We start from the raw sequence: 23,758 nt of genomic DNA on the forward strand, positions 1-23,758 counted from the left end.
CTAGAGCATGACTTAAGAAAATGGCAATGCCCGAGAAGAATATAAATGCTGTTGCTTAAGACTGAAATATAACCAAAAGCAAAGACCGAGAGCCTCATGCAAGCTCCATCTTCCCTCTGTTTCCTTCGCAAAAGCGTGGGCCCCGAGTGTACCCGAACTCTTAACAAACTGGATTATTTGAGACTTTGGGCAGAGAGACACAGGAAGAGAGAATGGGAGGAAAGCAGGCAGGCAGGCTTGAAGAAGGGAGGGAAAGTTCAAAGGGACGGGCATTTCACTGAGAAGGGCTTAGTAACATTCCTATGGCAGGAAGCTGTTTGGTAAAGCTGTGGCAGATAGGAGTCTTCCAGCGTTTCCATTCAGTCACAGCCATCACAGTGACAAAAAAAAAAAAAGAAAAACCACTAAAAAGTCAATTTGCTTCAAGTCTTTCAGGCTGGAGCTCCGTACCTCGTTGTGCAAGGCGAGAAGGCTGGGTGCAAAGAAGGCAGCCTGAGGAATTCAACTGCACAGGCAATTTACTGTAAAAACCTCTTTACAGGAGACCGAAATGCCACGGGAGTAATACAAAGGGGATGTATGCAACAGAGCCATTGGTAGCATCACGTATACAACTTCAGAAAACAGTTTGAAGTCAACCTCTAAAGTTTCATGTTCTGCGTGATCTGTAACATCGAGCTTTGCTTTTACCTTGCACTCAAGTTTAACGCCCCTTTCCTTGCCCCGATCTAGGTGAGCACCAGTCGCTCTCAGGCCGTGCTCTGCAGCCTCCTGAAGCCCCCGAACCACAAGAAGCGAGCCCACTGCCAGCGGCTTACACTTGCTGTGCAGGAGCCCAGGATCCCCTCCCATTTGAGGAGCCCAGCAGGCAAAAGGGAAGTTGAAAACCCGCTTGAGGTGTTGCGCAGAGTTTGTAGGCAAACCTGCACCAGCGCACGGCTAAGATGCTTGTTGGGACTGCTGCGTGCATTCACCGCTAGAGGCCAGTGAATCCTCAGGCACCCAGCGCCCGCCCGGCTGCAGGGAGCCCTTGGAGCCCAACCGGGAGCCGAGAGGTGACCCTCGGTGCTCGGCCAGCTGCAGCCCTGGTGCCCCCCGACCCCACCTCACGGCTCCCAAAGCCGCAGCTTCTCCCCGCTCTCCTCCTCCACGCGACAGCTTTGCCTCGGCGCCGAAAGGCACGCGTCCGCTTCTAAAGCTGGGGAATCGACTTGGAAACCCAGTTACGCCCCGCGTTGCGTTAGGAGCTTTGTGGTCGTTCTGAGGAATACCTGTGACGTGCAATCTGATACGGGTAAGAGAGAAAAAGCAAAGGAATGCATCGCTCCTGCTGCTCTGCACAATACTGAAATTCAACTTTGTTTCCTTGATTTCGGATGAGATAATTCAGACACAAACCTGAGGTTCAGAGCCAGGCCCCACACCGTGCTGCCTCGCCTACCAGGCGCTGGCATTCCGCGCAGCTCTGCACCTCTCCCAGCTGCCCCAAAGCCTGCCTGGTACGGGCACAGCTCACAGAAACCACCACGGCCGCTGTGAAGCAAAAGCACGTCTGTGCAAGCTCCTGGGGCACAGGAGACTCTCACTCAGGAGTTACCCACAGCTTTGGCCACCTCAGAGACACTCGCTCCCGAGGCAGGCTTTTGGCGCACCTGCAACTCACGTTTATCGCGGCTTACAGCCCCAAACCGAACCAGATGCAGGATGTAAACGCTGCTGCTCCTGCTTAGCCCTTGGTTTCCCCAGCAGCAGCAGAGGAACCCAACCCATGCCTGAACAAGCCCAAGCGAGGTCCTGCAGGCTCCAGACCTGCAAGCAGGCTGCAGGGCGAGGATGAACCCCCAGCTCCTAGCCGTGAGCATGCACCAAAAGCGAAGCCCAGAGCTCGGGGGGTCCAGCCCCTCAGGCAGGAAAGCCAACTTTCTCCCGACACAAGGAAACCCTTCTGAACCCCCAGCAGAACCTACAGTCACGACTTGCCCAGCCCCAAAAGACTTTTGCGTTATAATTTCTACTAACTACAGGCCTTGGCAGCATACCACCCAGTTGATCTACGGGGCTGCACAAAAGGATTAAAGAACAGAACGGCTCCTTCCACTGCAATAACAACTTCGGGACGTAACTGAGTCATCAGGCGCTGCGGGCCAGCCACAGCTCTGCTGCCAAGCGGGCTGGCTACGTCAGAAGAGCTTTCCGCAGACTGCTGGCAGCGCATCGTGCCATCGCGGTGCCTGGAGCTGTCAGTCACGGCCCGGCGTTAATATCTGGTGTGTTGGCATCCTTCCGATCGCACGGCAGGACACAGCCCCGCCGCCCCCGCAGGCTGACCGAGCGCTGTCTTCCACCCGGAGGAGCGGTGCAAGGTGGGTTTCCGAGGTACCGGGTACCCCCGGTCCTCTCCCCGGGGCTGATGCTACAAAAGCAGGTCTCACACACCAGAGGGGAGCTCACGAGGAAGCTGCCCGCAACAGAAACCACAGCGTAAGCTCCGCTGTGTCCATGCCTAGCAACTTTTCTCCCTGTTTAAACCAATTCTCAGCTAGCCTGCCCGAGCAGACCTCTTCAGAGCCCCTTGCAACAGCTGTAGCCCCAAAACTCACTGCAAAGGGTTTTACAGGTTTAGACCAAAGACTCTCTGGGACTGAACACAGTATCACGTATACACCCGGTTGCTTCACAAACTGTGTTTTGTTTTCCGGTGCTCTTCACCTTTAGTTTTCATTTTACATTCTTGGCCCCAAGTTTTCATGCGAATGCAATAAAACCTACCAATCCCTTCCACTAATGCCCTATAAACCTGATTTAGCACCGCTGATCAGATCACTGAGGGAGGGAACGCCAAGGTCCTCTAGTGTGTAGGACCACTTAGCTTCAGAGAAAGGCTGAAAGTCAGGGCTGCCATCTCTCACCTCGGGGCTATCCTCTGTCAGCTCATACAGCGCTATCTATCGGTTCATACAAAGCCTTTGCTCGGGGGTAACTCGCCGACAAATGCAAATGCTTCATTTCGGTCAGGGGCTGGAGAAGAAATGAGGCAGGCACACCCAAAAGCTCCGAGCCTGCAGACGTTGTGTGTGGGACAGGCTCAGGCAGCCCCGCACCTGAGCACGCAGTGCCGGCGAGAAGACGTCCTCCCTTCCCTGGTCTGCTGCAACCCGCTCCCTTCGGCCCTATTACAATGAGGCATTCAAGAAAGCAGATCAGTTAGCCTATACACGGGATTAAAGGTCATGCCTTACGTGCCTACAAATGCTAATGGCAGTTAAGTAACAGCATGGAAAAAATCCCCTCCTCTGTGCATCCTCCCCTGACGCCCCGAGAGGAGCAGCGCTGCCCGCCTGGCACGGCCGAAGGTTTGAAGCTGCGCTGTTTTTCCTCGGGGCACTGAAATGCCATCAGGCACTTTATAAATATCCACAAAGCTCCCTTTCTCTCAGCCAAATGACAACTTGTACCTTATTATCAACTACAGAGCTTATAAAGGAAAAAAAAAAACAGGAAGAAAAAAGGCAAAAAAAAAAAAGAAACAGTCATGCTGCAACGGCATTTCAGATAAAGGTGTTGGTTGGTACAGGGAGAGGGAACACGGAAAGAAGGAGCCAGTGCCAAGCCCATCCCCACGGAAAGGGCTCAGACATTTTCTGAAAGCTGATGGCAGTTGAGGGAGCAGTACGAGCGCTATCAGATGGGAACGTTTCTGAATCTTCCATTGCAACTATGCAACAATTAAAAAAAAAACAAAAAACACAAACAGCAGCAACTTCCAAATGCATTCACAAGCGGAGAATACTTTCCAGTCAGTGGGCAGAATCAGAAAATTATTTCCACGCGATGTCAAGTGTTCCAGCAGCACTTAGTCCCCAACAGCTCTGCTGACACAGAAGGGGGGCATCAACTCATGAAAACTACAGAATTTGCAGAAATCAGGCCAACAAAACTACATTAAAGGTAAATCCATGTCTCCAGCTCCTTCTGCCAACAAGCACTCTACCAACCATCAATAACCACACAAAAGCAAACCTCCTTCCCCGCGATGACAAGAGCAACCCTGGCATGTGCCAAAGCCCCTTTCCTGAACCACGCTCTTCCTGGGGCGAAACTGAGGGCTTACTGAAGCCCTTGCCAAATTTTCATTGACTTTATTAGGGTCCATATTCTGTTCCTCATGTTTCCAACGAGGAGCTGCCAAGCAGCTGAGTAACTAATGGAGTGGCCAAGTTTGTGTGCTTTCCCCTGAAGAGAAAGATTAGAAGGAGCCCTAACACCTTCTGACAACAGGTCTGTCAGTGTTTCCGTGCTGGTTTATGTACTTGCCATAGAGACAAGACTTGGAGAGCTTTAGGTAAATGCTGTCGTCTGAGAGCTTGTCAGTACCCCAGCCTACACAAATGTGCACGAGCAGGCAGCTCGGGTTGAATAATCATCAGCTCGAAGCTTTATCAAGCCGCCGAACAGAAGCTGAGACTTCAAGCCTGACTATTGACGTGAAGTTTCACGACAGACAAGCGGCAATTAAAAGGCCTTCGCTGAACTTGCACCATCTCTAAAAGCTGATGAAGGCAGTGATTCAAGGGAAAGATATGGCAGAAGCGGAGACACACTGTGTCTCAACACGTTCCGGTCCCTCAAACCTGCATCTTGCAATAGGGCAGGATTTCTGCACAAGGCACCGATGCAGAGGAGCATACCCGGCACAGTTCGGTGGCACGTGGCTGCGTGTAAGCGGCTATTTCAGAGTGCTGTGCTGTGCTCAGACTGAGGTCTGCGGGGTCAGGATTAACACGGAGCAGAGATCTGGAGAGCCTCTGCCCTGAGCACAGGCACAGGCATCAGAGCAGCCCCGCTCGGCTGCGAGGGGACCGCTGACCTCTCGGCACGTACCAGGGGTCTGCTTAGGAAAGCACGACCAAGACGACTTCTACTTTCTCTCATGCAGTTATATATTTAGATTTTGTTTGCATTTCCTGTTTCTCAAAGTTCAGCTCCCAGCTCGAAGCAATGGTTTCTGGCCATGCTTCCGACCCAGGCGTGATCCCACCAGAAGATGCACGGGCTGACCTGGGAGAAGGAAGGGACGCTCATTCTCCAAGGACGGACAACCACCATGTCCCGGCAGGGAACACACGATGCTCACGACCGATCAGGTAACTCTGCAGAGGAAATTCAGCACATGCTATGTGGGGTAACTTGTATGTACAGACTCACATACTACCGAGCCAGAGAAAATGCTCTCAGGGGTGATTAATTCTACTCTGAATCACAACACACCTAGAGATACGGCCAGTGCACATCGCAGAAATGAACCTATTAATTCTGTCATTTTATTTGAAATCACAGCCCAGGCAGTGAAGTGGCTGCAGGTTTTCTAGGAACTGCCTTGTAGCTACGGTGAGACAGAGCACGGCTCACTCTCCATCTTGATCAGTGTGGCATGGCTGCACACCATTTAGGAGGTACCTGCTTTTCACGGCTGGAAAAACACCTCTGTGGTGAAATAGCTGTGTTGTCTTATGCAAAGAAAGCACGAGCAGACCCTTTGGGATGACAGGCACGTCATTTACATAGGATTTACTATGGAGGTAAGCATCTAGTGTGAATTCTTCCTGGTATCTTTAACAGCCACACTCAACAACCTTCGGCACACATGCACCAGTGAGCCCTCGGTTCAGCAGAACCCAGTTGCTCTCCTCCAGCAGCTGCGTGCAACGACAACCGAATCCTCGCATGGAAATCTAAGAGCAAGGGCAGGAGGTCAGAAAGCTTAGCCAAACCATCAAATTTCAGTGATTGCAAGAGCTCTCACACCAACTGGTTACAGCCCAAACGCTACCTGGAAAACCCATTCTACGGGTTTAAATAGGTGAAAACGGTATTTTAGAAGCTGGCAGAGCCCGTGAGCAGCACCATGACTTTCTCAGATTCCAACACATTTGGCACCGCGACACAAATTCTTTACAAGATCTTTAATTCTTCTAGTGTTGGCCAACCTTGCAGTAGTAACCTATTAACTTTCCGCTGCTGTTTTATTGAGTGGTAGTGATCAAGCACAGTCTAAAAAAATTCGTTTTCCATCAGCCCGCTGGAGAATCTCATCAGCCACGCATTCATAAAAAAGTTGTTCAATCAGGTGCAGTCTTCATTCCCCGTACCCTCGTGGAAACCACCACAATGATCATCTGTGCACTTTGTGCATGCTTCCCATCCCTACCATCAGCGTGCTGATTTTTATGTGGGAAGGGGTAAGCCATCAGATCAGTGAACACCTGATAAATGCCAACAGCCAGACAAAGGCTGTGTCCTCTGCAACAAGGAGCAAAAAACCAGAACGGTACCGTTTAATGAACCTGGCATCATCCAGAAGGATGAACTCTTGCTGCCTCTCCTTGTGGTGACGTCGCTCCCATCTCTCCGTTCCTGCACTAGGAGAAATGTGACTTGTTTGCACAGAGATGGCTGCAGCAAGCTCACTCACCCAGCTGAGCTCCCAGACGGCTCCGCCAATTTAACTCGGTCTGCCCTAAAACATCTGCCCTGAACTTGCAATATCACCACTTTGCCTATCAAAAGCTAAGTAGTTTTCACACCAAGGCTGAGACTGTGTTAGAGACGCGCCAAGATTTCCACCCTCGTTTCCCCGTAACACACACAACTCAAAACCGAGCGTTCCCAAGACCTCCTAGCACATTTACCACCCTCGGCCCCTAACGTTTGTGTGCTCCCCAGTACCCAAGCACAAGCCAGAGGCCAAATTCAGTCAGGCCACAAGGATGCAGCCCTGAGAGCTGAGATTTCTTTTTCAAAAGGGAAAAGTGTGGAGTCATTCCAGAAGAGAAACCGCAAGTCTTAAAATCTTACGAGGAGCTCAGCTAGCAGATGCTGAGCGAGCCAACAGTTTGGAGCTTTCCTGTAAGTCCTAAAAATGAGCTAAGGAGGGAGCAGCAGAAGCAAAATTAAGCGAAAAGCTAAAATTGGTCTGGGAGGGTAATTCTGATTAGAGAGCAGCAAGCTGCACCAGCTCACTGTCACCACGCAGCTTCTTTGAGCAAAAGGTGTGGAAGCTCTTAATAGCAGTTCAAAGCTGCCAATTAGCTTGAACACTGCTGAGCTCCTCTAAGCTTCTTACACGCCGCCCAGCCGATCGCTGAATGTACGGAGGGGTAATTGAGCCTCGCCTCTCTCCCTCTGCTCCTTTTCTCATCGTCTGTTCGCAGCCAGGTTTGGGAGACGCGGTGCGAAGGACGAGCGCGCCAGGAGAAACCAGCACCTCCCCAGGTGGACCCGTGCCAGGAGCACCACATCGCGCCGCCATCGGCGTGCCTCGACGAGAGGAAGCAGACGACAAAACCCAGCCACGGTGGGAACCTTACGGAGCACGCAGGTGTGCTGCAGGTTGAGCCCGGCCCGCAGACAAGCAGCTCGTTGTAGGGCTTTGTCAATCCCATGACATCACCCCGAGAGAAGCTGCTAGCCGGGGAAAAAACAGCTCGGTTCCCAGGGTACGGAGGATTTCAAGCCGCCCGCACGCAGTTGCTCAAAGCCACTGCTATGACCCTGCCGACAATACCGAGCAGGTTTTCCCTTCCTTCTTATTCAGTTCCCATTCTTCACCCAGGACCACTCGTCTTTGCTCCTGAATATTAAGTATGCGTTTCTCTCCGCTAAATTCCCACTTGCCCTACAAAACGCTTTGGAAGCTCAAAACAGAAATGGATATTACAAACCTGAAGAGAGGATTATAAAAGATTACATGCCCTTATTGCCAAGCTGCCAAGTTCGGAGAAGATTCTCAAGTGACACTTCTCCCTAAAGCAAGGAGAGGCTTTCGTGAGAGGTTTAAGGAACTGGAAAATGAAGAATAGCAAAAAAGTTAATTATTCTTGGGAGAAAAAGCTGCAGTTTTCCCTCTTAATTTATGCACGCTCCTTTTCTCACCCAGCTCTGTGCCCTTCCCCCTGCTCTGTTCTCTGTAACGCTCACTCTCACCCGGCCTCAGCTCCATCCCACAGCCCCTCCAGCAGCGAGCACCCAGCCTGCTCTGCTCCCTCTTAAATCTTTGGTCTTCGAAGCCGGCCCGCAGCAGTGCAGGAAGGAGACTGAGGAAAAGCATCCTCAACTTAAAAAGGGAGACCTCAGCCCAAGGCAGCTGTGGAAAAGAAAAAAAAAAAAAGGAAAAAAAAAACCAACAGTTTGGTGAAAGCTGTTTCTAAACTTTCTGCCCCCAACACGCGGCTCTGCTCACCACCCTTGCCAGCAGGGCACCTCCAGCGGATGCTCCTCTGAAGCTGATTTCTTTCAAGACCCTTTTGCCTCCTTCTGGCAGGTGAAGGGAGGGAGGCACTGGACCAGCCAAGGTAGAGGAGCATTTCTGGGAAAAGAACGAGCCGCAGGCATACCCGAGGTGGTAGGAGATTGACCACAAGTTCAAGGTGAGCAACCAGAAAACAAAGACAGTCTTTAAGGCAGCCTGCATTACACCACGCAGGAGTTTTCTTTTAGAAGCCTCTGCCTTCAGCTTTCCTTCAAGAAAACCGATGCATTCGGTGCCACTGATCTCGGCCCAAAAACTAACTTCTCAAAGCAGTGCCAGGATTGCTGAATTCCCCTCCCCTAAATCATACCTCTACAGAAGCACAGGCCCTGTGGTCTGAAAACCAAACCTCTGCATGGCTGTGGTTTTTGTGATGGGAGAGAGGAGTTCAGGGGGTGGAACAATCACAACCCTGCGTGGGGTGCTCTCCCAGACCTGGGAGCCTCTGGTGCTCGCTCCCTCTGCCAGCACTGCTGCTGCTCTTCTCCTCTATTTGCAACCTCCCAGCGTGCCACCTGAAAATTTCTTGAAGTCTGAGCACACAAGTGATCAGGGCATTTCCTTTTTTTTGGTTGGAGGGGGTTGGTTCAGAAGATTTTTGCCCACAGCTGGCATTTCATAGACATTGGAGTGTAGTTTCGCCGCAGAAGGAAGAGTTCACGGGACACTCAATTGCAATACAGCAATGTGCTTTTTGCGTGTGTGTACCCAGGTTGCTCAGGCACAGAGGCTAAGCTTAGCTTTCTTAGCTTAACGACCTGAAGCCGATGACTTTGTAAGGGACCATCCCAAAGGACTCAAATGTAACAGAAGCCTTCCAGTAACCCCTCATGCTATCTGCAAAGACCCACTCCCCTTCCTTCTGGCACCTGCAGAGTGTTTTCAGAACCTAGAACCAGCCATTAGACATTGATTAATTGATTGGACCTACTTAAACACACACCCCCCCCAAAAAAAACACCAGCACACTCCTCATTCCATTTCTACCCCGATGTCTGAGGAGTCTTCACGCCTTTTAGCACTGTGCTGCTACTATACAAAGGACTGAACTTCTTCATCCTTTAAAGATGCTTCAGGCACAAAACACTCGGTAGAGGAAGGAGACTGGATCATACATGGATGCGATGGCGATTCTGAGCCATATCCAGATTTATACAAAGAGATGCTGTGTTGCAAATAACCTGAACCCCACACTCAACCCAGTGCTCAGAGGTAATGACCTTTTTCCAGCTCTACGTTCAAACCCCCAGCTGAAGGTTGCACGAGGCTAGCTTCCCCTTGTAAATTCACCCTGCTCTTGTACCTCTTCCTAGGGAGGGAAAGCTGGCTTTGGGAGAAAAGACCCACTTTGGTTACGCATCAGGAGGTCACAGCCAGTTTGGTCGAGGCAGGAGATGGAGCTGCTGGCTCCCACGAGGGCTTGGGAGCCTCTTGACTCAGGGAGCATTGCTCTCAGTGCTGCCACAAGGCCTGAACATTTGCAAATCAAAGTTCAATTTTCAATTTTCTTCTGAATTTCCAGAACTCAGCAGGTGATTTCTTTCTTCTCGTCTACTCTGTGGGATGTTGAAGCAAGGTAACTGTGCAGGAAAGAGGCAACAGGAGGAGAAATAACAGTGCCAGGGCAGAGAACCTGCACGCGCTGGGATAAGCCAGTGTCAGGGAAAAGACTTGAGCAGGCCAGCTCGGCGGGGCCCTCTTGGCAGCGCGGAGATCCAGGCTCCCAGGTCCCACCAGAACAGGAGGAGCAGGTTTCCTCTGCTTTTGGCAAACACAAATGAGCGTGATTAACGTCTCCTTTGATGAAGGTCTAGTTAATTAAAGGGGATCTGTAGCTAGGGTGCAGTATTTCAGGTATTCTTAGACCCGCTGGGTTCTCCCTCTATGTAATACGTTTCCTCCTCTCTTGGGCAGGCGAGGCTGCCCCAGATAAAGGCAACCCCACGTCCCCTCTACCCCGGAGCCCATGCCACTCCTGCTCCTTTCCAAAGCCTGCAAAATATCAAGCATGCAAGGAGAAACCTCCCACTATTCCCTCTGTAGTGCTGATTTCTCTGATGCTTACTGCTAATGCCGCCAATCCCCTAAGCACCAACGTGCACCCGTTCCCAAATGTTTCCGTGCCATGCGTTTTGCAAATGGACATCACGAAGCCCCCCAGCAGATCCCAAATCCCCTTTCATCAGGGTAAAATCGCAGGTGCTCATCTCCAAAATCCTCAAAGGAGACCAAGTGAGCCCAGCAAAGGGAACAAACAAGTCAAGAGAAAATTTCTTTCCTACAGCGGTAGGAAACAGAAATGTATAGGTCACAACCTTGCAGAAGCAGTCCCGATAACATCTAATTAGCAATCCTGCTGTGCTACTGCATTTTGTAACAGTAAATCCGACCAGACTAGGAGGGCAGAGGGAATCTTTACATCAACGTGATCACTTTCATCCAGTTTGGAAAGGGTTGTTGTACTTCGCTGCTTCGTGGGACTCCCCCCATCTCCAGAGGGAATTACCAACACCAGCGGTTTCTGAGCTGCTCCTGAAACCCGCGTCACTGCTTTTGGGAAACGATTTACAGGGGCAGCACGGATTTATTTTATGTATTAATTTTTAAGTCTCAATACTAAGAATTGTTTGCTGCCAGAAGATGGGTGGAGAAGGTAAGGAAAGTTCACGTACCCAAGAGATTTAACTCGAACCAACTTGGACAATATGTTTGAGAAGCATTTCCTTCCAGCTACTGTAGATAGCTGTCCTTAACGTGCCTTTACCGAAGCAGCCAATTTTCCACCTCTGAGCACAATGAGATTTCAAAGCACACACGAAACCAGAGTATAAACAGACACAAACATCCACTTAGCGATACAACAAAAGAAAATACGGGGCAAAAACTTGAGCTTCTCTATTTTCTGCCCATTATATAAAATATCTTGGCATTTTAAACACCCTCCACTCCACCCTGCCTTTTTTTTTTTTTTTTAAATAAATGACTGTGTTATCCCAAAACACCCTGCTTAGCTGGTCTTTGCACTGTGCTCTGGACCAAAACCCGTGTCCGGGGATGGAGGGATGAGTGTGCCTGGTTCTACGGACGGGACGAGCAGCAGGAGGGAGCGTTGGCCTGGGCAGACCCGGGCTATGCCAGCAGAACGAAGCAAGAGCCTTCAAAACGTGCCTGAGGATCCCGTCACGATCAGCAGAAGCGACCGACAGATGACAGGCAGCCCCAAAGAGCAAGGGATTAAGGCAGAGCTGCCTTTTTCGGGAGTTTGAGGCCGTCGAAGGCAGACCGTGCTGCCTCCACGCCGCTGGAGCCGGATGGTACCCTACCCCCAGCCCCTGACGGATGTCAAACTTATTTTTGTAAATCTCTGGTGATAAAAACCATGCATGGCATCTTGCTCATTTCCTCCTTACTACTTAGTTTGCCAAAAACTTGCAGCTCTGCTTTCCCTGCCACATCTACAGACCAGTACTGTTTGTTCTGCTCTTGGTGACTAATGATGATAATGCACATCCCTTTTCTTTGTAAAATCCTCCTTAACAGCAGTACAAGAACCAAAAACGATATTTTGTTACCCAGTTTCGCTAGGCCTGAAGCAATTAGACAAATGATGAACAGGAAAAAAAAATCTATTTTCTTCTTTCCTGAACTCTCATGTGATTAAAGTCCATTAAAATGCAAACAGGCTTGAATTTTATTTTATCCATCAGTGGCCACACTCCACTGTCCCTGGGCTACGACTGTCTCCTTGGGAATCCTCTGCGCTTAAGAAGAGTCAAGCTCTAGGTTTAGGAGCAATCAGTCTAGTAAACCTTGCTAAGCATATATCTGTGTCCATATATATTTTATAAAGCCCTACATTTTTTATGTTGATTCCCCCCGATCATTGAAAAGTACACTCAGCTTCATGTTTGCTCATCTTTGAATAAACAAAGCGAAGGCTGCTGGGCATCCACAGACAAATGAGACATTACAGATGTAGACAAAACCTATCATCACCCCGAAAGCATTTCTCTTTTAAATTACATATCCATGCAGGAGTTATTCGGAGCGCAGATTGCTATGTGTGTGTTTAATTCAGCCAGGGCCTGCTGGGGGCCGGCTCTATGCTGTCACGTTTTTTTCCTCCACGTACTTGACAGCTCAGAAACGCGTGACTCGGTCAGGGCAAGTCCTTTCTATGTAGGGACAATAAAACTTTTTTCTTCCTCCTACATTTTGTAGTGTTCATTTCTCTCTGAATCCACGTGTCTGTTCCCACGTAGCTCTCCTACCTGGAGTCCTGCTGTTAAAATAAATCCACCTGCGTCCAAACGAGCGCGTGATTCCCCATCGAGCACGTTCAAATCAGATACCGCCAGTGCACGCTGCACACGAGTGCAGACTTTGTCCCCTACTGCCTCGGCAGAAAAAACCACCCATTTCGGAGACAGACGGGCTGGCGTTAGAAGCGAGAGCACAGAGCCCGGGAGGTCTGGGGGCTGAGGCCCAGTTCACAGCCTCACACATGTGCACAGCCCATTTGTTTCGGTCACAGCCCAAACACCAATTTCTCAATTAGTGCATCGCAGCCATTCACTTCTTTTGTTAAAGTAACTCAAAACTCCTGCTGTACACAAATAATTTCCCTCAGACAAACCCAATGGCATCTTACGACCACATGTACAGGCCTTCACTTTTGTTTGTAGGCACGCAGCGTTCACAGAAAGCTCCGAAGAAACCCTACAGCAAAGAAGAAAAAATAAATACGTATTTCCTGGAAAGATTTTTTTCCCTTCTGCAGCTATTGGAGTCTATCTAAGCATGAGCTAGCAACCTCTCACCATAACCAGGTTGTGCGGCAGCCTGCACAGAGCTCCCTGCTGCTGGATAAACCAGCTGAGAACCACCTTGTTAGCACAGCTCGACAGCGGCTGCAGCCATCACGTCTCCCTGGGAAGGGGAGAAAAATAACTGACGACCTCTGTGGTGGTTAGGGGGGACCCCGATCTGGAGGCAGCACGGGGCAGGGACGCAGCGATGCCCGCCTAGCCCCGCTCACGCTCGCCAGCACCTACTGGGCACCACGGAGTCGTAGGGAGGCACCCACCTGGTGTTGGACACGTACAGGACTCGTCTCTACAGCACCAAGAGAAAGATAATTCTGCAAAATGCTTTACTGGGGCTCGCCGGTTTGCTCGTGCCTTACGAGTCATACACAGCGCCTTCCCACTTGGTTCTCTGAAGCACCGGGGTGAATAGCCCAGCCAGCTCCTTTCGATGAGGTTTTAATAGTGCAAGATAAATGAACCTGTTAATGCCTACCACCGCAGAGCCTCCGGGGCCTCACCTCCTGCCCTAACCCGCACCAGAGGAGCACTCAGCACTTCCCCACGTGCCGCATGCCTTCTGCGAGCCCTCCGGGTTAATTAAAAGCCTTTAGTGACCCAGGTCACCTCCGACACTGAGGAACGGGAAACAGGAGTCAACCCTGCACATGGCAGTGAGACATGGACATCGTGGTCAGCAGCCAGGAAAACCAGGAGACAAACATCTCGGTTCCTTCACAGCAGACTCAGGAAGGCTATTCATTTCTTTTCTGTTTCCTTCCAAAACTTCACCCTGTTTTGATTAAACGAAGTCTCGGTGTCGTTCAAGAAGGTGCATAGGAAGCTGCATAAAGGCAAGGACCGTCATTTCAAGACTCTGGTGGCCGAAACCATACTTGTGTGTGTATCAGACGGCAGCCGAGCTGACAGGAAGCCTGTGGCCACAGCAGCGCAGCCAGAAGCCAGCCCTCGCCAGACAGCCCAAAACACGCACAGCAGTGTTGCGACAAAGCCATCCCTCATGTGCCGGTGCAGCCAGGGCCGGCAGGAGCCAGGAGGTAGATGGAGATGCGGAGCAAGTATCAGAAGCCTGGCGGATTTTTCAGCGGTAATTCATCAAAAGCCCATGCCAAAGCATCTGTGTCAGTCAGCAACTGGCCGAGGAGAATCGCTTCAGAAGCGACTGCATTAAAAAGGGGCTTTCGCTTTTCCTAGGGAAACGCGCTGAGCTCCTAGGTGCAGCTGGAAGAGAACTGCAACCCGCAGTCACCGAGCTGGGAGAGATGCAGCGAGCAGCCGGCCCTCAACAGCATCATCACCAACACCTGCGATGGTCTCAGACAATTATACTCAGGAGTATTTTGAGAATGGGATGTAGGAAAGCACTTCTGTTCCTATAAGACACGCAGGAAAAGTTAGACATAAACTGAACGAGCAGGTCTGCTTACAGCCTCCCGCCGGACTTGGCAGCGTAGCTCCTTGCATTTCACCTAGAAACAGGGATTTGGCTGTGACGAGGGGAGAGGGATCTGAGAGCTCTGCAAATAAACGATCTCAGGAGTAAAAACTCAGATCTCACTGAAGGGAGGAGCCATAAAACCACAACACAGCTGATCCCCGAGGTCTCAAACCTACAGACAGCATTGACAGCAAAGCATGGCGATAGCTGACAACACTGCTTTGGAGCTGGAAAAACGCCCTTGGCTCGCTCCCTGCCCTCACAGGCCACTGGCAGGGACTTCGCCCCTTTCTGCACCACTTTCCCCACGAGCAGTTTTGGGAGGGATGCTCCTACACCAGACGCACACACTAAAACGACCAGCATGCCCCCATAAGGAACAGAGGCAGAGAACACCTGCTCTCCGAAACCTAAGCCTCTTCAAAAAGTCTTTCAGTCATTTTCTTCACCTCCTCTGTACACAATGTTTTCTGACTCCATTCAAACGAGCAGCCCTGTAACTAGTACAGCATTCTCCTGCCCACAGAGGACCAGATGTCTGGCTTCAGCTTCCCTCGTAGTAAGAACAAAACCACGCAGGGGACAGTTGGTTTCAATGCTAACATGTCAAGAGGTTCATGCATTAGCTTGTTATTTATGTAAACAGCTTCCTTTAAAACAAGTGATGTTTTACAGGATTATGAAGTATTTATTTCAGAAGAGCCTAGAGAGTCTTTTGAATAACTACCCCAAAGTATCAGCACAGAAAGCATAAGGCTAAATAAAACAAGTTAATTAGTTGAAGCAAGCGATCAAGTAACGCTATAAATAAGAGCACGGAGATAATCTTGTGCACGTTTGTTTACTTCTAACATGCCATTGCTTTGAGTCCTAAATCAAGTACTGTTAGCATTACAGATGTACACCATTCGTTATTTGGAAAAATGAAACAAAGACCTAAAACAAATACTTTCCTCTGGGTTTGTTATTTCAAGAAAAAAGGGTCAATGTGCCTAGGAAGTGCTGGTTGTGTAAGCACGCCGGCAATTCTCAGCTTGCACCAAGCTCCATTACAGGCAGCGCTGGGGAAACGCAAAGCAAGGAGCTCTGCCTGAAGACAGCTTCACCGTGGCAGAACTTGCCCTCCGGCCACAGGCTCTAAATGCCTCCAAGAGTTACGGTTCCCATCTCTGGGGTGGCGGAACCTCAGAGTTTTCCAGGAGAGCCGAGCTGCTGTGCAAAGCTCCCCTTTCTGCACGCTTCGACGGCTGTGTTTTACGTCTACCTTTAAGACAAATACAGCGTTTTGAGAAAAGTCCAACACCATTTCTTTCCACTGTCTTCTGCACGCCTCCCACGCCTGGGCTCGCTGCTCCATGGGGCGAAGGGCGAGGACAGGCTGCCGGGGCTGCCCCCAGACCGCGAGCTGCTCCTTCCCCGCGGGCTCTCGCGCCGGAGCTCCTCCTTCCGGGGACGCAGCAGGCAAGACGTGAAACTTGGCCAAAGACTCCCAGTCCAACTGCTCGCCAGACATAGCTCCTCCTCTGCAAAGCAAAGGCTGTTCTTCCTCCTCCGGCTGCTTCCTCTCGGCCCTGTCTGGCCTGTTATCAAAGGAAAAGCTTCTCCCACCACAACCCGAAATCTCTAGTTTGCTGAGAGCCCTTTCTCCTAATCCCCATACTTCCACTCCTTACCTGCTTCTGTGAAAGCTGCATCTCTTCAAACCCTGTCGCCCTGCAAAGAACATCCAGGGACATCTCTAGGACACACTTACCCTCCCGGTAATTCCCATGCACTAATTTCTCAAGACCAATGTAACCACAGGTAACAGTATTGCAAGCACAGGTTATCAGCACGCTCCACACAAGGAGCAAAAACACAGACACAGACCACAAGAGCAGCAAAAAGCAACCTGGAATGCAAGACTCTGCCGTTCCCTCGTCATGATTTCATGAGTCAGGAAAGTCCTCACAAATAAAAATGTCCTCATTCATCCCGGTGGATGTTAATTTTTGGCTTCAGACAAAATGGTCTGGGATTAAGGAGGAGGAAAATCAACAGTCACAGCTGAAATGAGCACAACTACCTGCTCAGAGACACCCTTTGTTAAGCATAATTAGCACCGGATGACTGTAATTTTATTAGCCTCAGATATTGTCGCTAATTGTTTTCTGTTGTGATCATAAACATTCATCTGCATAGCATTAGCCTATTACCCACAGTAAACGACACGGCGCTCGTGATGAACATGACACATGGGTCAAGATCTGAAGGAAATACTCGGGGGGGAGAAGTAGGATCCGTATCCAAAGCTGTGAAATGCCAGGAATGCTCCCCGGTGTGTCCCACCCCTCTGCAACTTTCAGTACACCACGTACCACAACATTTAGCCCCACGAAGACACACTACAGCTTGAAAAACAGACCGACACTTGACTGCAGACTGCTGCTCCCACAGCTGTACCTCTCAGAAAAACTTGGGTCATTTTGATGTAGCCCAGGTATAAACAGCTGTCCTGAAGCTGTTCTGGCAATTAAAGGTTAATGACTGCAAACACCGAGCCTGCACCTTGCAACGAAACAGGAACACAGCAGAGTGCAGATAAAGTGGCATTTACACAGCACGTCAATGGGCGTGTGAGTTACAGGGTGAGCTCAATTGTGTAGAGGTTCGCTAATAAAAACCCCACCAAAAATAAACTGCTCAACAGAAAAAGCGATCCGGGGGTGCAGGGGAACATGAGTCAGCAGGAGCACTTCTAAAATGAGAAAGCACTTTTGAAAACATGAAAAACTGAAAAGCTGCCTCAATGAGTAATAAATGCTGAATTCCCATTTCAGACAGAAGAAATAGTTTTGTGTTTGGGGAATCACTGAAGAAACCTAAATGCCTTGGCTTTGAGTTAGAAGTGTGAAAATGCAGATTCTCTCTATAGAAGTTTATATGGAAAGATACAAAACTTAGAATTTAATCAATTTAATCAATCTAGACTGTATTAAAAAGAGCACCACATTTGAGTAACTTTAGTGAACCGGAAAAAAAAAAAAAAGAAGAACAATTCCAGAAAAGCAAGGATAGAAACTACACTCTCTCAGCCTAGGTACAAAAAACCTCTAAAATGATTTACAGCATAAAATTAAAATACTGAAGAAACAGATCTTCACCCAGGTGAAGAAAGTGAAGGAAATAATCCTGTGGGAAGCGTCACTATAAAAATCTCAAGTACAGAGCGAGTGTGGAAGACAAATGCATGTCAAATGCAAGAAATCAGTGTTTACCTTCTCCCTCCCCCAAGAGATACCCACTGAAGATACAGATAATTGATTCTACTGAAGAGTTATTTTGTCATCAATCTCCAATTAAACTTGCATTGCCCTGAGATCTAGATAAGAAGGAGCAGTGAAATACATGTTATCTGGGTAGTCTCTCACAAATCTACTCTTAACAGAGTTGAAGGGTCACTGGCAATACTCAGAAATAAAAACAAAATAAAACAGAGTGCAGCAGCTCACCCACGACCCTTGGATCCAAGGCTTTGAGTTGTCTGCACAGCTCCTTCCTTATCTCGTTCCTAAAGAGATCTCGGTGCGTTCGCAACCATTAAGCTTATCAGAGTGCTACTTCTCTTTCCTCGAGCTGGTACATCTGCTAGAAATTAAAGTGCTCTTTAATTAATGATGGTATAAATAATACCTTAATACTGAGCCCAAGTCCTTCTCACTCGGGGCTTTGCACATGTCAATTTAACCGCTTGTACGAAACGCCTGGGTGTGAGAGTGGTCAGAAGCCAGGGCATGTGCACCAAAAGCTGCTCCCAAGCAGCACAGAGGGGAGAAGCTGCAGCGTCCCGGGGGAGCGAGCACACACGGCTCTCCGCAGGTTCGGCATCCCTCCTTGCCCAAGAGGATGCCTGCATCAATCCAGGAGGGATTGCTGCAGCCAAGGAGCGATGAAGCAGCGTCTGAACATGCTTCCTAGACTGTGAGACCAACTGGAAAATATTTATCCAGATTTTTTTATTATTATTATTTTTTTAAATCCCACTTCCCTCTGCAAGCTGCCAAAAGAAACAACCAACCCTCTTTTGGGAGGTAACCGTTTCTTGAAGAAGGGAACTGCTCTGCCCCCGCTTTCCAAAGGTCAGCAGCAAACTCCACCGGCTGCTCCTCAAACCCATGCCGAGGTCCCACCGCCGCGACCCCAGCCCAGAGGTAAGGCCGAGCACACCAGGGCAGGCACGCGCCAGGAGGAAGACTTTCTTTTCTTCTTTTTAAGCTGATAATCTGCAACTATTTCAGAGGAAGTGGAAATGGTTTTAACGAAGAGAGTGAGTAAGGAAAGGGCTTGGTTGCTTGGACACAAGGCAGGCAGCATGCCTCCAGGTTCTCCTGGTTAAACTCCAAAGCATGCCTCTCCTCTCGGACTGTGTATTTAACACCCCAGGCAAGGTCCTCCTTGGTTCTGGGTCACAGCGACAAGAAATTCTGTCCAACCAGATGTTTCCCAGGAGACTTTCACTGCAGCCCTTCCAAGTTAAAGCATCCGCATGCTTTGGAGAAACCCCGTGGCTCACACTACCTCTGGGCAAGTCAGAAGTCTGGGCAGACCACGGGGTTTGACAGCCCAAGGATTCCCAAATCCTGCCTCTCGGACAGGAAAACCACCCATTTCCTTGGATTTCTTCCTGAACAGGAGACATGACAGACGAGTTACATTTCTCTCCCTTTCTGTCGTCCAGCTCCCGGCAGTGCCGCCAGCTCTCGGGCCCGCTGGGGCAGGGGTGACCCAGCAGGGCCAACTGCTCCGGCAAGAGCTGCTCCTCCTTAGGGAACGATACATCCCGAGGCCAGCAACTAGCTGTCCTGTGCCTATAAATCCCACAAGGCAGCACATCTTTGGGGGCAAACGAGTTCTCTTAGAGCCCGGCCGTTGTCTGCTCGAGGAGCAGAGGGTAGGCCTTCAAGAAGCAGGGCCCAGCTGGTTCAGGAGATGTTGCAGGTGACTGCACTCCCTCGCTTCCCCAGGCACCTTCCCAGCTGTGACTTCCTCCCTCAAGAGAGTTTGGCTTTTACCTTGAGTCCCATTGTTTATTCTCAGTTCCTGAACTGCGAGGCTCTTTGTGAAACCAGCTTTGGCTGGCTCGGGCAGAGGTTTCGGGGTCCAAAAGCCAGAAGGCTCCGTACTTCTCCCAGAACCAACATACAGCATTTACAGCGCAGCGGCTTCTCACAAATAATCCTTTTCCACTGTTCACTTTTCATGCTACTAGAAGCAGAGACCCCAGCAACCTAGCTGACTGACAACTCGTTTGAATTATTAGAGAACCATTTGGTATCAAAGTGTGCCAGGACCAAGAAAAAAGCAACCACGGCATGCTCTGCCCTTCAAAGATTGCACGATTTTAATGCAAAATGCTCATGTCCTATAGAATACCTTCCCAATATAGCTTGCTGACGTATACTGGTGGGCGGAAAGGACCAAACAAACCATCCCAGGCAGCTCGCAATAATAACTCTGCCAGGAGCTCTCAACAACAGTGGAAGCCTGCAGTGGAAATCCTTGTTTCTAATATCAAACCAACCCCTTAACAAAGCTGTCTTCAAGAACAGCAATAAAACAATCCTCTGTCTTCATTTTTTCCATGTATGCCACGAGATCCAACAAGCATCATCAAGCCAAATTCCAACCGAGCAAGGTTGTGGAGGAATACAAATCACAGACTGTATGTAGGTGGTTTGAACAAACCCTGGGATGCTGGGGGAGATGGTCCTTCTTAGTTATTCCTCCTCTTTGTCCACTTGTTCTTGTTTTAGAGCAGTGTGACTGCTCCCAGCACCGAACATAAGCCTGTAAGAGACAATCCACTGTGGCTGAGACCCAGTACCCACGTGGACAGTGTTTCCTAGTAATAACAGCAAGATGAATTTATTTATTTTTTAATATGGATGACCTGTCCAGCAGTTCTAACTAGTTCCAGATGTTATCAGGTTTTAATATGATAATCTGGAGGACTCTGGAAAGCACTGAGGTTTTGGGGAGAAGGGAGGTTTATTTTTGTTTTTATTCTAAATTTAACCTTTGCGTTTTTTTCCCCAAAGCCTCTGCAGTCACTCAGTTCAGACTGGGTAGCCCATGAGAAAGTTGCACAGAAGACCCTAGAGAACAGAAGGCAAATTCCACCCCCCCCCCCCCCCACTTTATGAGCATTGTTAACAGCAGGGCAGATTTAAACGGAATCTCGGCCTGGCATCCTGCTGACCTCAATCCCGGCTGGCTAAACCTTCCTAACACTGTCGTCCTTGGCATCTAACATAGAGCAGACATCAATTTAGCTGATTGATTACAAAACTCTGAATCTGGTATGAGGAAGTAGATCCGTTCCACTGCCTTGAGCACTGGCTAAAAGACAGCTTTATTTCTCTTTCTGTCTCCCCCTAGTACTCCATTTACAGTAGCAGGCTTGATATATCCATCAGTGCACGACAGCTCCTCTGAGGCTGCTGCGCTCGCAGGACTGCGCACACCACACACGCAGTTCATTTTGGAGAGCAATGCTTCTGCTTCCTCCAAGACATCTGTTTTAAAGGGACCTTCAGGTTTTTAAGCACATGCCAAAACATCACACCACTTCCCTAATCAGGAAAGGCCTTTTTTTTTTTCCCAGTCATTTTTTTTTAAAATTAAGGTAGAACAGCAGAAAGTTGCACATCTCATGTTAATAAACACCAAGTTCAAAACCAGTTTAAACAAACGTGGTGTATCCCAAAGAATAACTGTAGACACCTGTAACACAAGGAGAACAAAACAAAACAGAGCCCATTACCTGTGATCGGATCAATTTGATTATCATCTGCCTTCCACTCGCCTAGTGACTCACTGACAGGCTCCCCTCTTCGATTTATTATCCTTGAAAAGCCACTTGAGAGAGTAGAGAAGATGCCACGGACGAAATAGCCCTGCTGCTCGCAGTCCACCGAGCGCACAGCTTGCAGAAAGGGCTTTGTGCTCCTGGCCGCAGAGTGCGGCACGGGTTCGGACAGAGAGCGGTTGAAGGGAACCCGCAGCGACCTGGTCTTTGCCTGGAAAATCATCTCCGCTGGATCTTTGTGGAGATGCTCAGTGCTGGTAGCATCCACGCTTGCAGAACTTTTGACAAGGCTCGGATCGTTACCTTCCCCTCTAAGACTGCTGGAGCGCGCTCTTTTGCTTATCCTCCAGGGAAGCCGCGGATGTGTCTGCCACCTGTACGCTCCGAGTGCCTTCTCAGGATCCGAAGTCGTTTGTTTATTCATCTTCTTGCTTTTCATTTGGTGGTACCAGTGATACTCCTTCAGGGTAGCCGTGCCAGCATCTTGTTCCGACAAGGATCTTCTAAAGGTCCTGGGAGAGAGACTATAGTACTTTTTAAAAGCACTCATTTTCCTACTCTTGAATTTCAGCTTTTAATGCCCAAATCATCCTCTTCACCGCTGTGAAGGACAGCAGAGGCTCTCCCCGAGGAGCATCAACCCCAGCGCCAGGTACTTCTACATGTCAGCAAGAGGGACAAGCCCTCACCTACAGCAAGCCGCCCTCCAACACCACGCGCAGCCTCGCCGAGCCTGCTGCCGCTTCCTGCATTGTCGCCCTTCTGCACCAAGCTCTCAGGAAATGACTAAAAGAGCCCAGCCATGAAAAGCCACAGTGGTGTTCTGCACCAATCACACTTCACTTTTCTTCAGTCGACATCAAAGATTTGGTTAAAAAAAAAAAAAAAAGACGACCGTGAAAGTCCTTCACTCAAAGTCACACCGAAGTCTCAGAAAAGCGGTAAAACTGCAATAGTCAAACTGAGAGTAATGCACACGTCCTTCAGTTAAGTAGTAATGTACGCCAAATAGAGCAACACACAACATAAAGACAATTCCTAGAGTTGATATTTACCACGGGTACGTTGGATCACTTAGGAACACCCCAGAGTTTCCTTTTAGAGAGAAGTAAAATACCCAGACTGCTCAGAACTGGGTGCTGGAAGCTTCACGGAGCAAGGCAAAGGGGGGAGAAGAAATGCTGCAACTTAATATAGTGAGAGTGTAAATACACCAAAGGGAGAGAAGTAAAGGGGAGGAGAAAAAGGGCAGAGAGGGTGGGTGGGACTTCACCAACCACACACCGAAGCAGAGATTGGGAAAGCTTTGAGGCATGATCCGCTGGCAAACAGAACTTGACAGTGGGCATATTTGTCTTTTTTCTTTTCTTTCTTTCTTTAAACAAGAGAATAGGGTTTTGTTTTGATAAATCTAGTTGGAATAAGCAGGGTGGAAAAAATAATCCTATCTGTTTAACCAAGAGGAAAAAAAAAAAACTTGCCTTCTCTACAATTTAAGAAACAGCTGACTATTTTAAAATCTCATAAAGAAAATATCTGCTGGTGAACTCAGACCATGCTTGCCAAGTTTCAGAGCAGAACACTTAAATCTCAAGTCTACTCAAATCCCTGAAAATAGGGGGTTTATAATGGAAATGCTGACAGACCCTTGGCAATCAAGTGACAATGAAAACTACTTCTCTGGTTAAATAAAATGATAATCTGGTCTGGCAGACCAATAAAGCTTAATCGGCCCGCTATGGGATCTCGCCTTTAAGCTTCGATGGCATTCATCAGCCAAAGCACATTCCTGACAGTTGCAGATGCAAAACTTCCTTACTTCTGAATGCACAGGGAAAAGGGTGTCACTGCTCCCTAAAACAAGGCCGCAGTTACCCAAGACCTCCATCACGTAGAGAAATAAGTTCTCTATTCAGCAGCAAGCTGCGTTCCTCACATTGAAGCAAGAGAAGTGGCTGTGTAAAGCTGCCATGCTCAAGAAGTTACACCCACCTCAGACGCCTGAACAGCTCGGACACTGCAATACAAACTCAGCACCAAAAACACCGAAGCTGACTCTCCTGCTCTGCAGGCAGTCGTGCTGCTCAGCGCACGTGTCCTCAGTGGCAAAATGTACCTGAACAAAACGCTGGTGGAGAATTCACCGGGAAAGAAGCGAGCTGGCTCTTCTCCAGGCAGACCAGGAAAGACTTCTCTGTTTCTCGATCCTAGGGGCTGCTAATCCCCCCTTGAGGCAGCCCACCTGGTCCCACGGACTTGTATGGCTTGAGGTCTTGTAAATAATTCCTGATGTGACGCTCACCCACTGCCAGCAGTGTTTCTCCTTCCTTCCTCGATCC

The 23,758-nt window shown here is 49.3% G+C and overlaps 1 protein-coding gene across 12 annotated transcripts in view; it reads right to left on the reverse strand.

Annotated features, from left to right (window-relative positions):
* The window catches only part of RASAL2 (RAS protein activator like 2), a 178,100-nt gene that overhangs the window by 101,226 nt on the left and 53,116 nt on the right, over positions 1 to 23,758 (reverse strand). For 2 of the 12 annotated variants that reach the window (XM_083845877.1, XM_083845875.1), the window contains exon 1: positions 21,375 to 22,433. The exons of 7 other annotated variants lie outside the window; for them this stretch is intronic. In XM_083845877.1, coding sequence (XP_083702003.1) covers positions 21,375 to 21,969 — 595 coding nt within the window. In that variant the 5' untranslated portion in view covers positions 21,970 to 22,433. Of the gene's footprint in view, positions 1 to 21,374; positions 22,439 to 23,758 lie in introns of those variants that run through there. 3 more of the 12 variants (XM_083845878.1, XM_083845876.1, XM_083845867.1) reach the window with 3 other exon arrangements.

The sequence above is a fragment of the Anser anser genome (genome assembly GCF_964211835.1).
Source record: "Anser anser genome assembly, chromosome: 8".
NCBI classification, from domain to species: Eukaryota; Metazoa; Chordata; class Aves; order Anseriformes; family Anatidae; genus Anser; species Anser anser.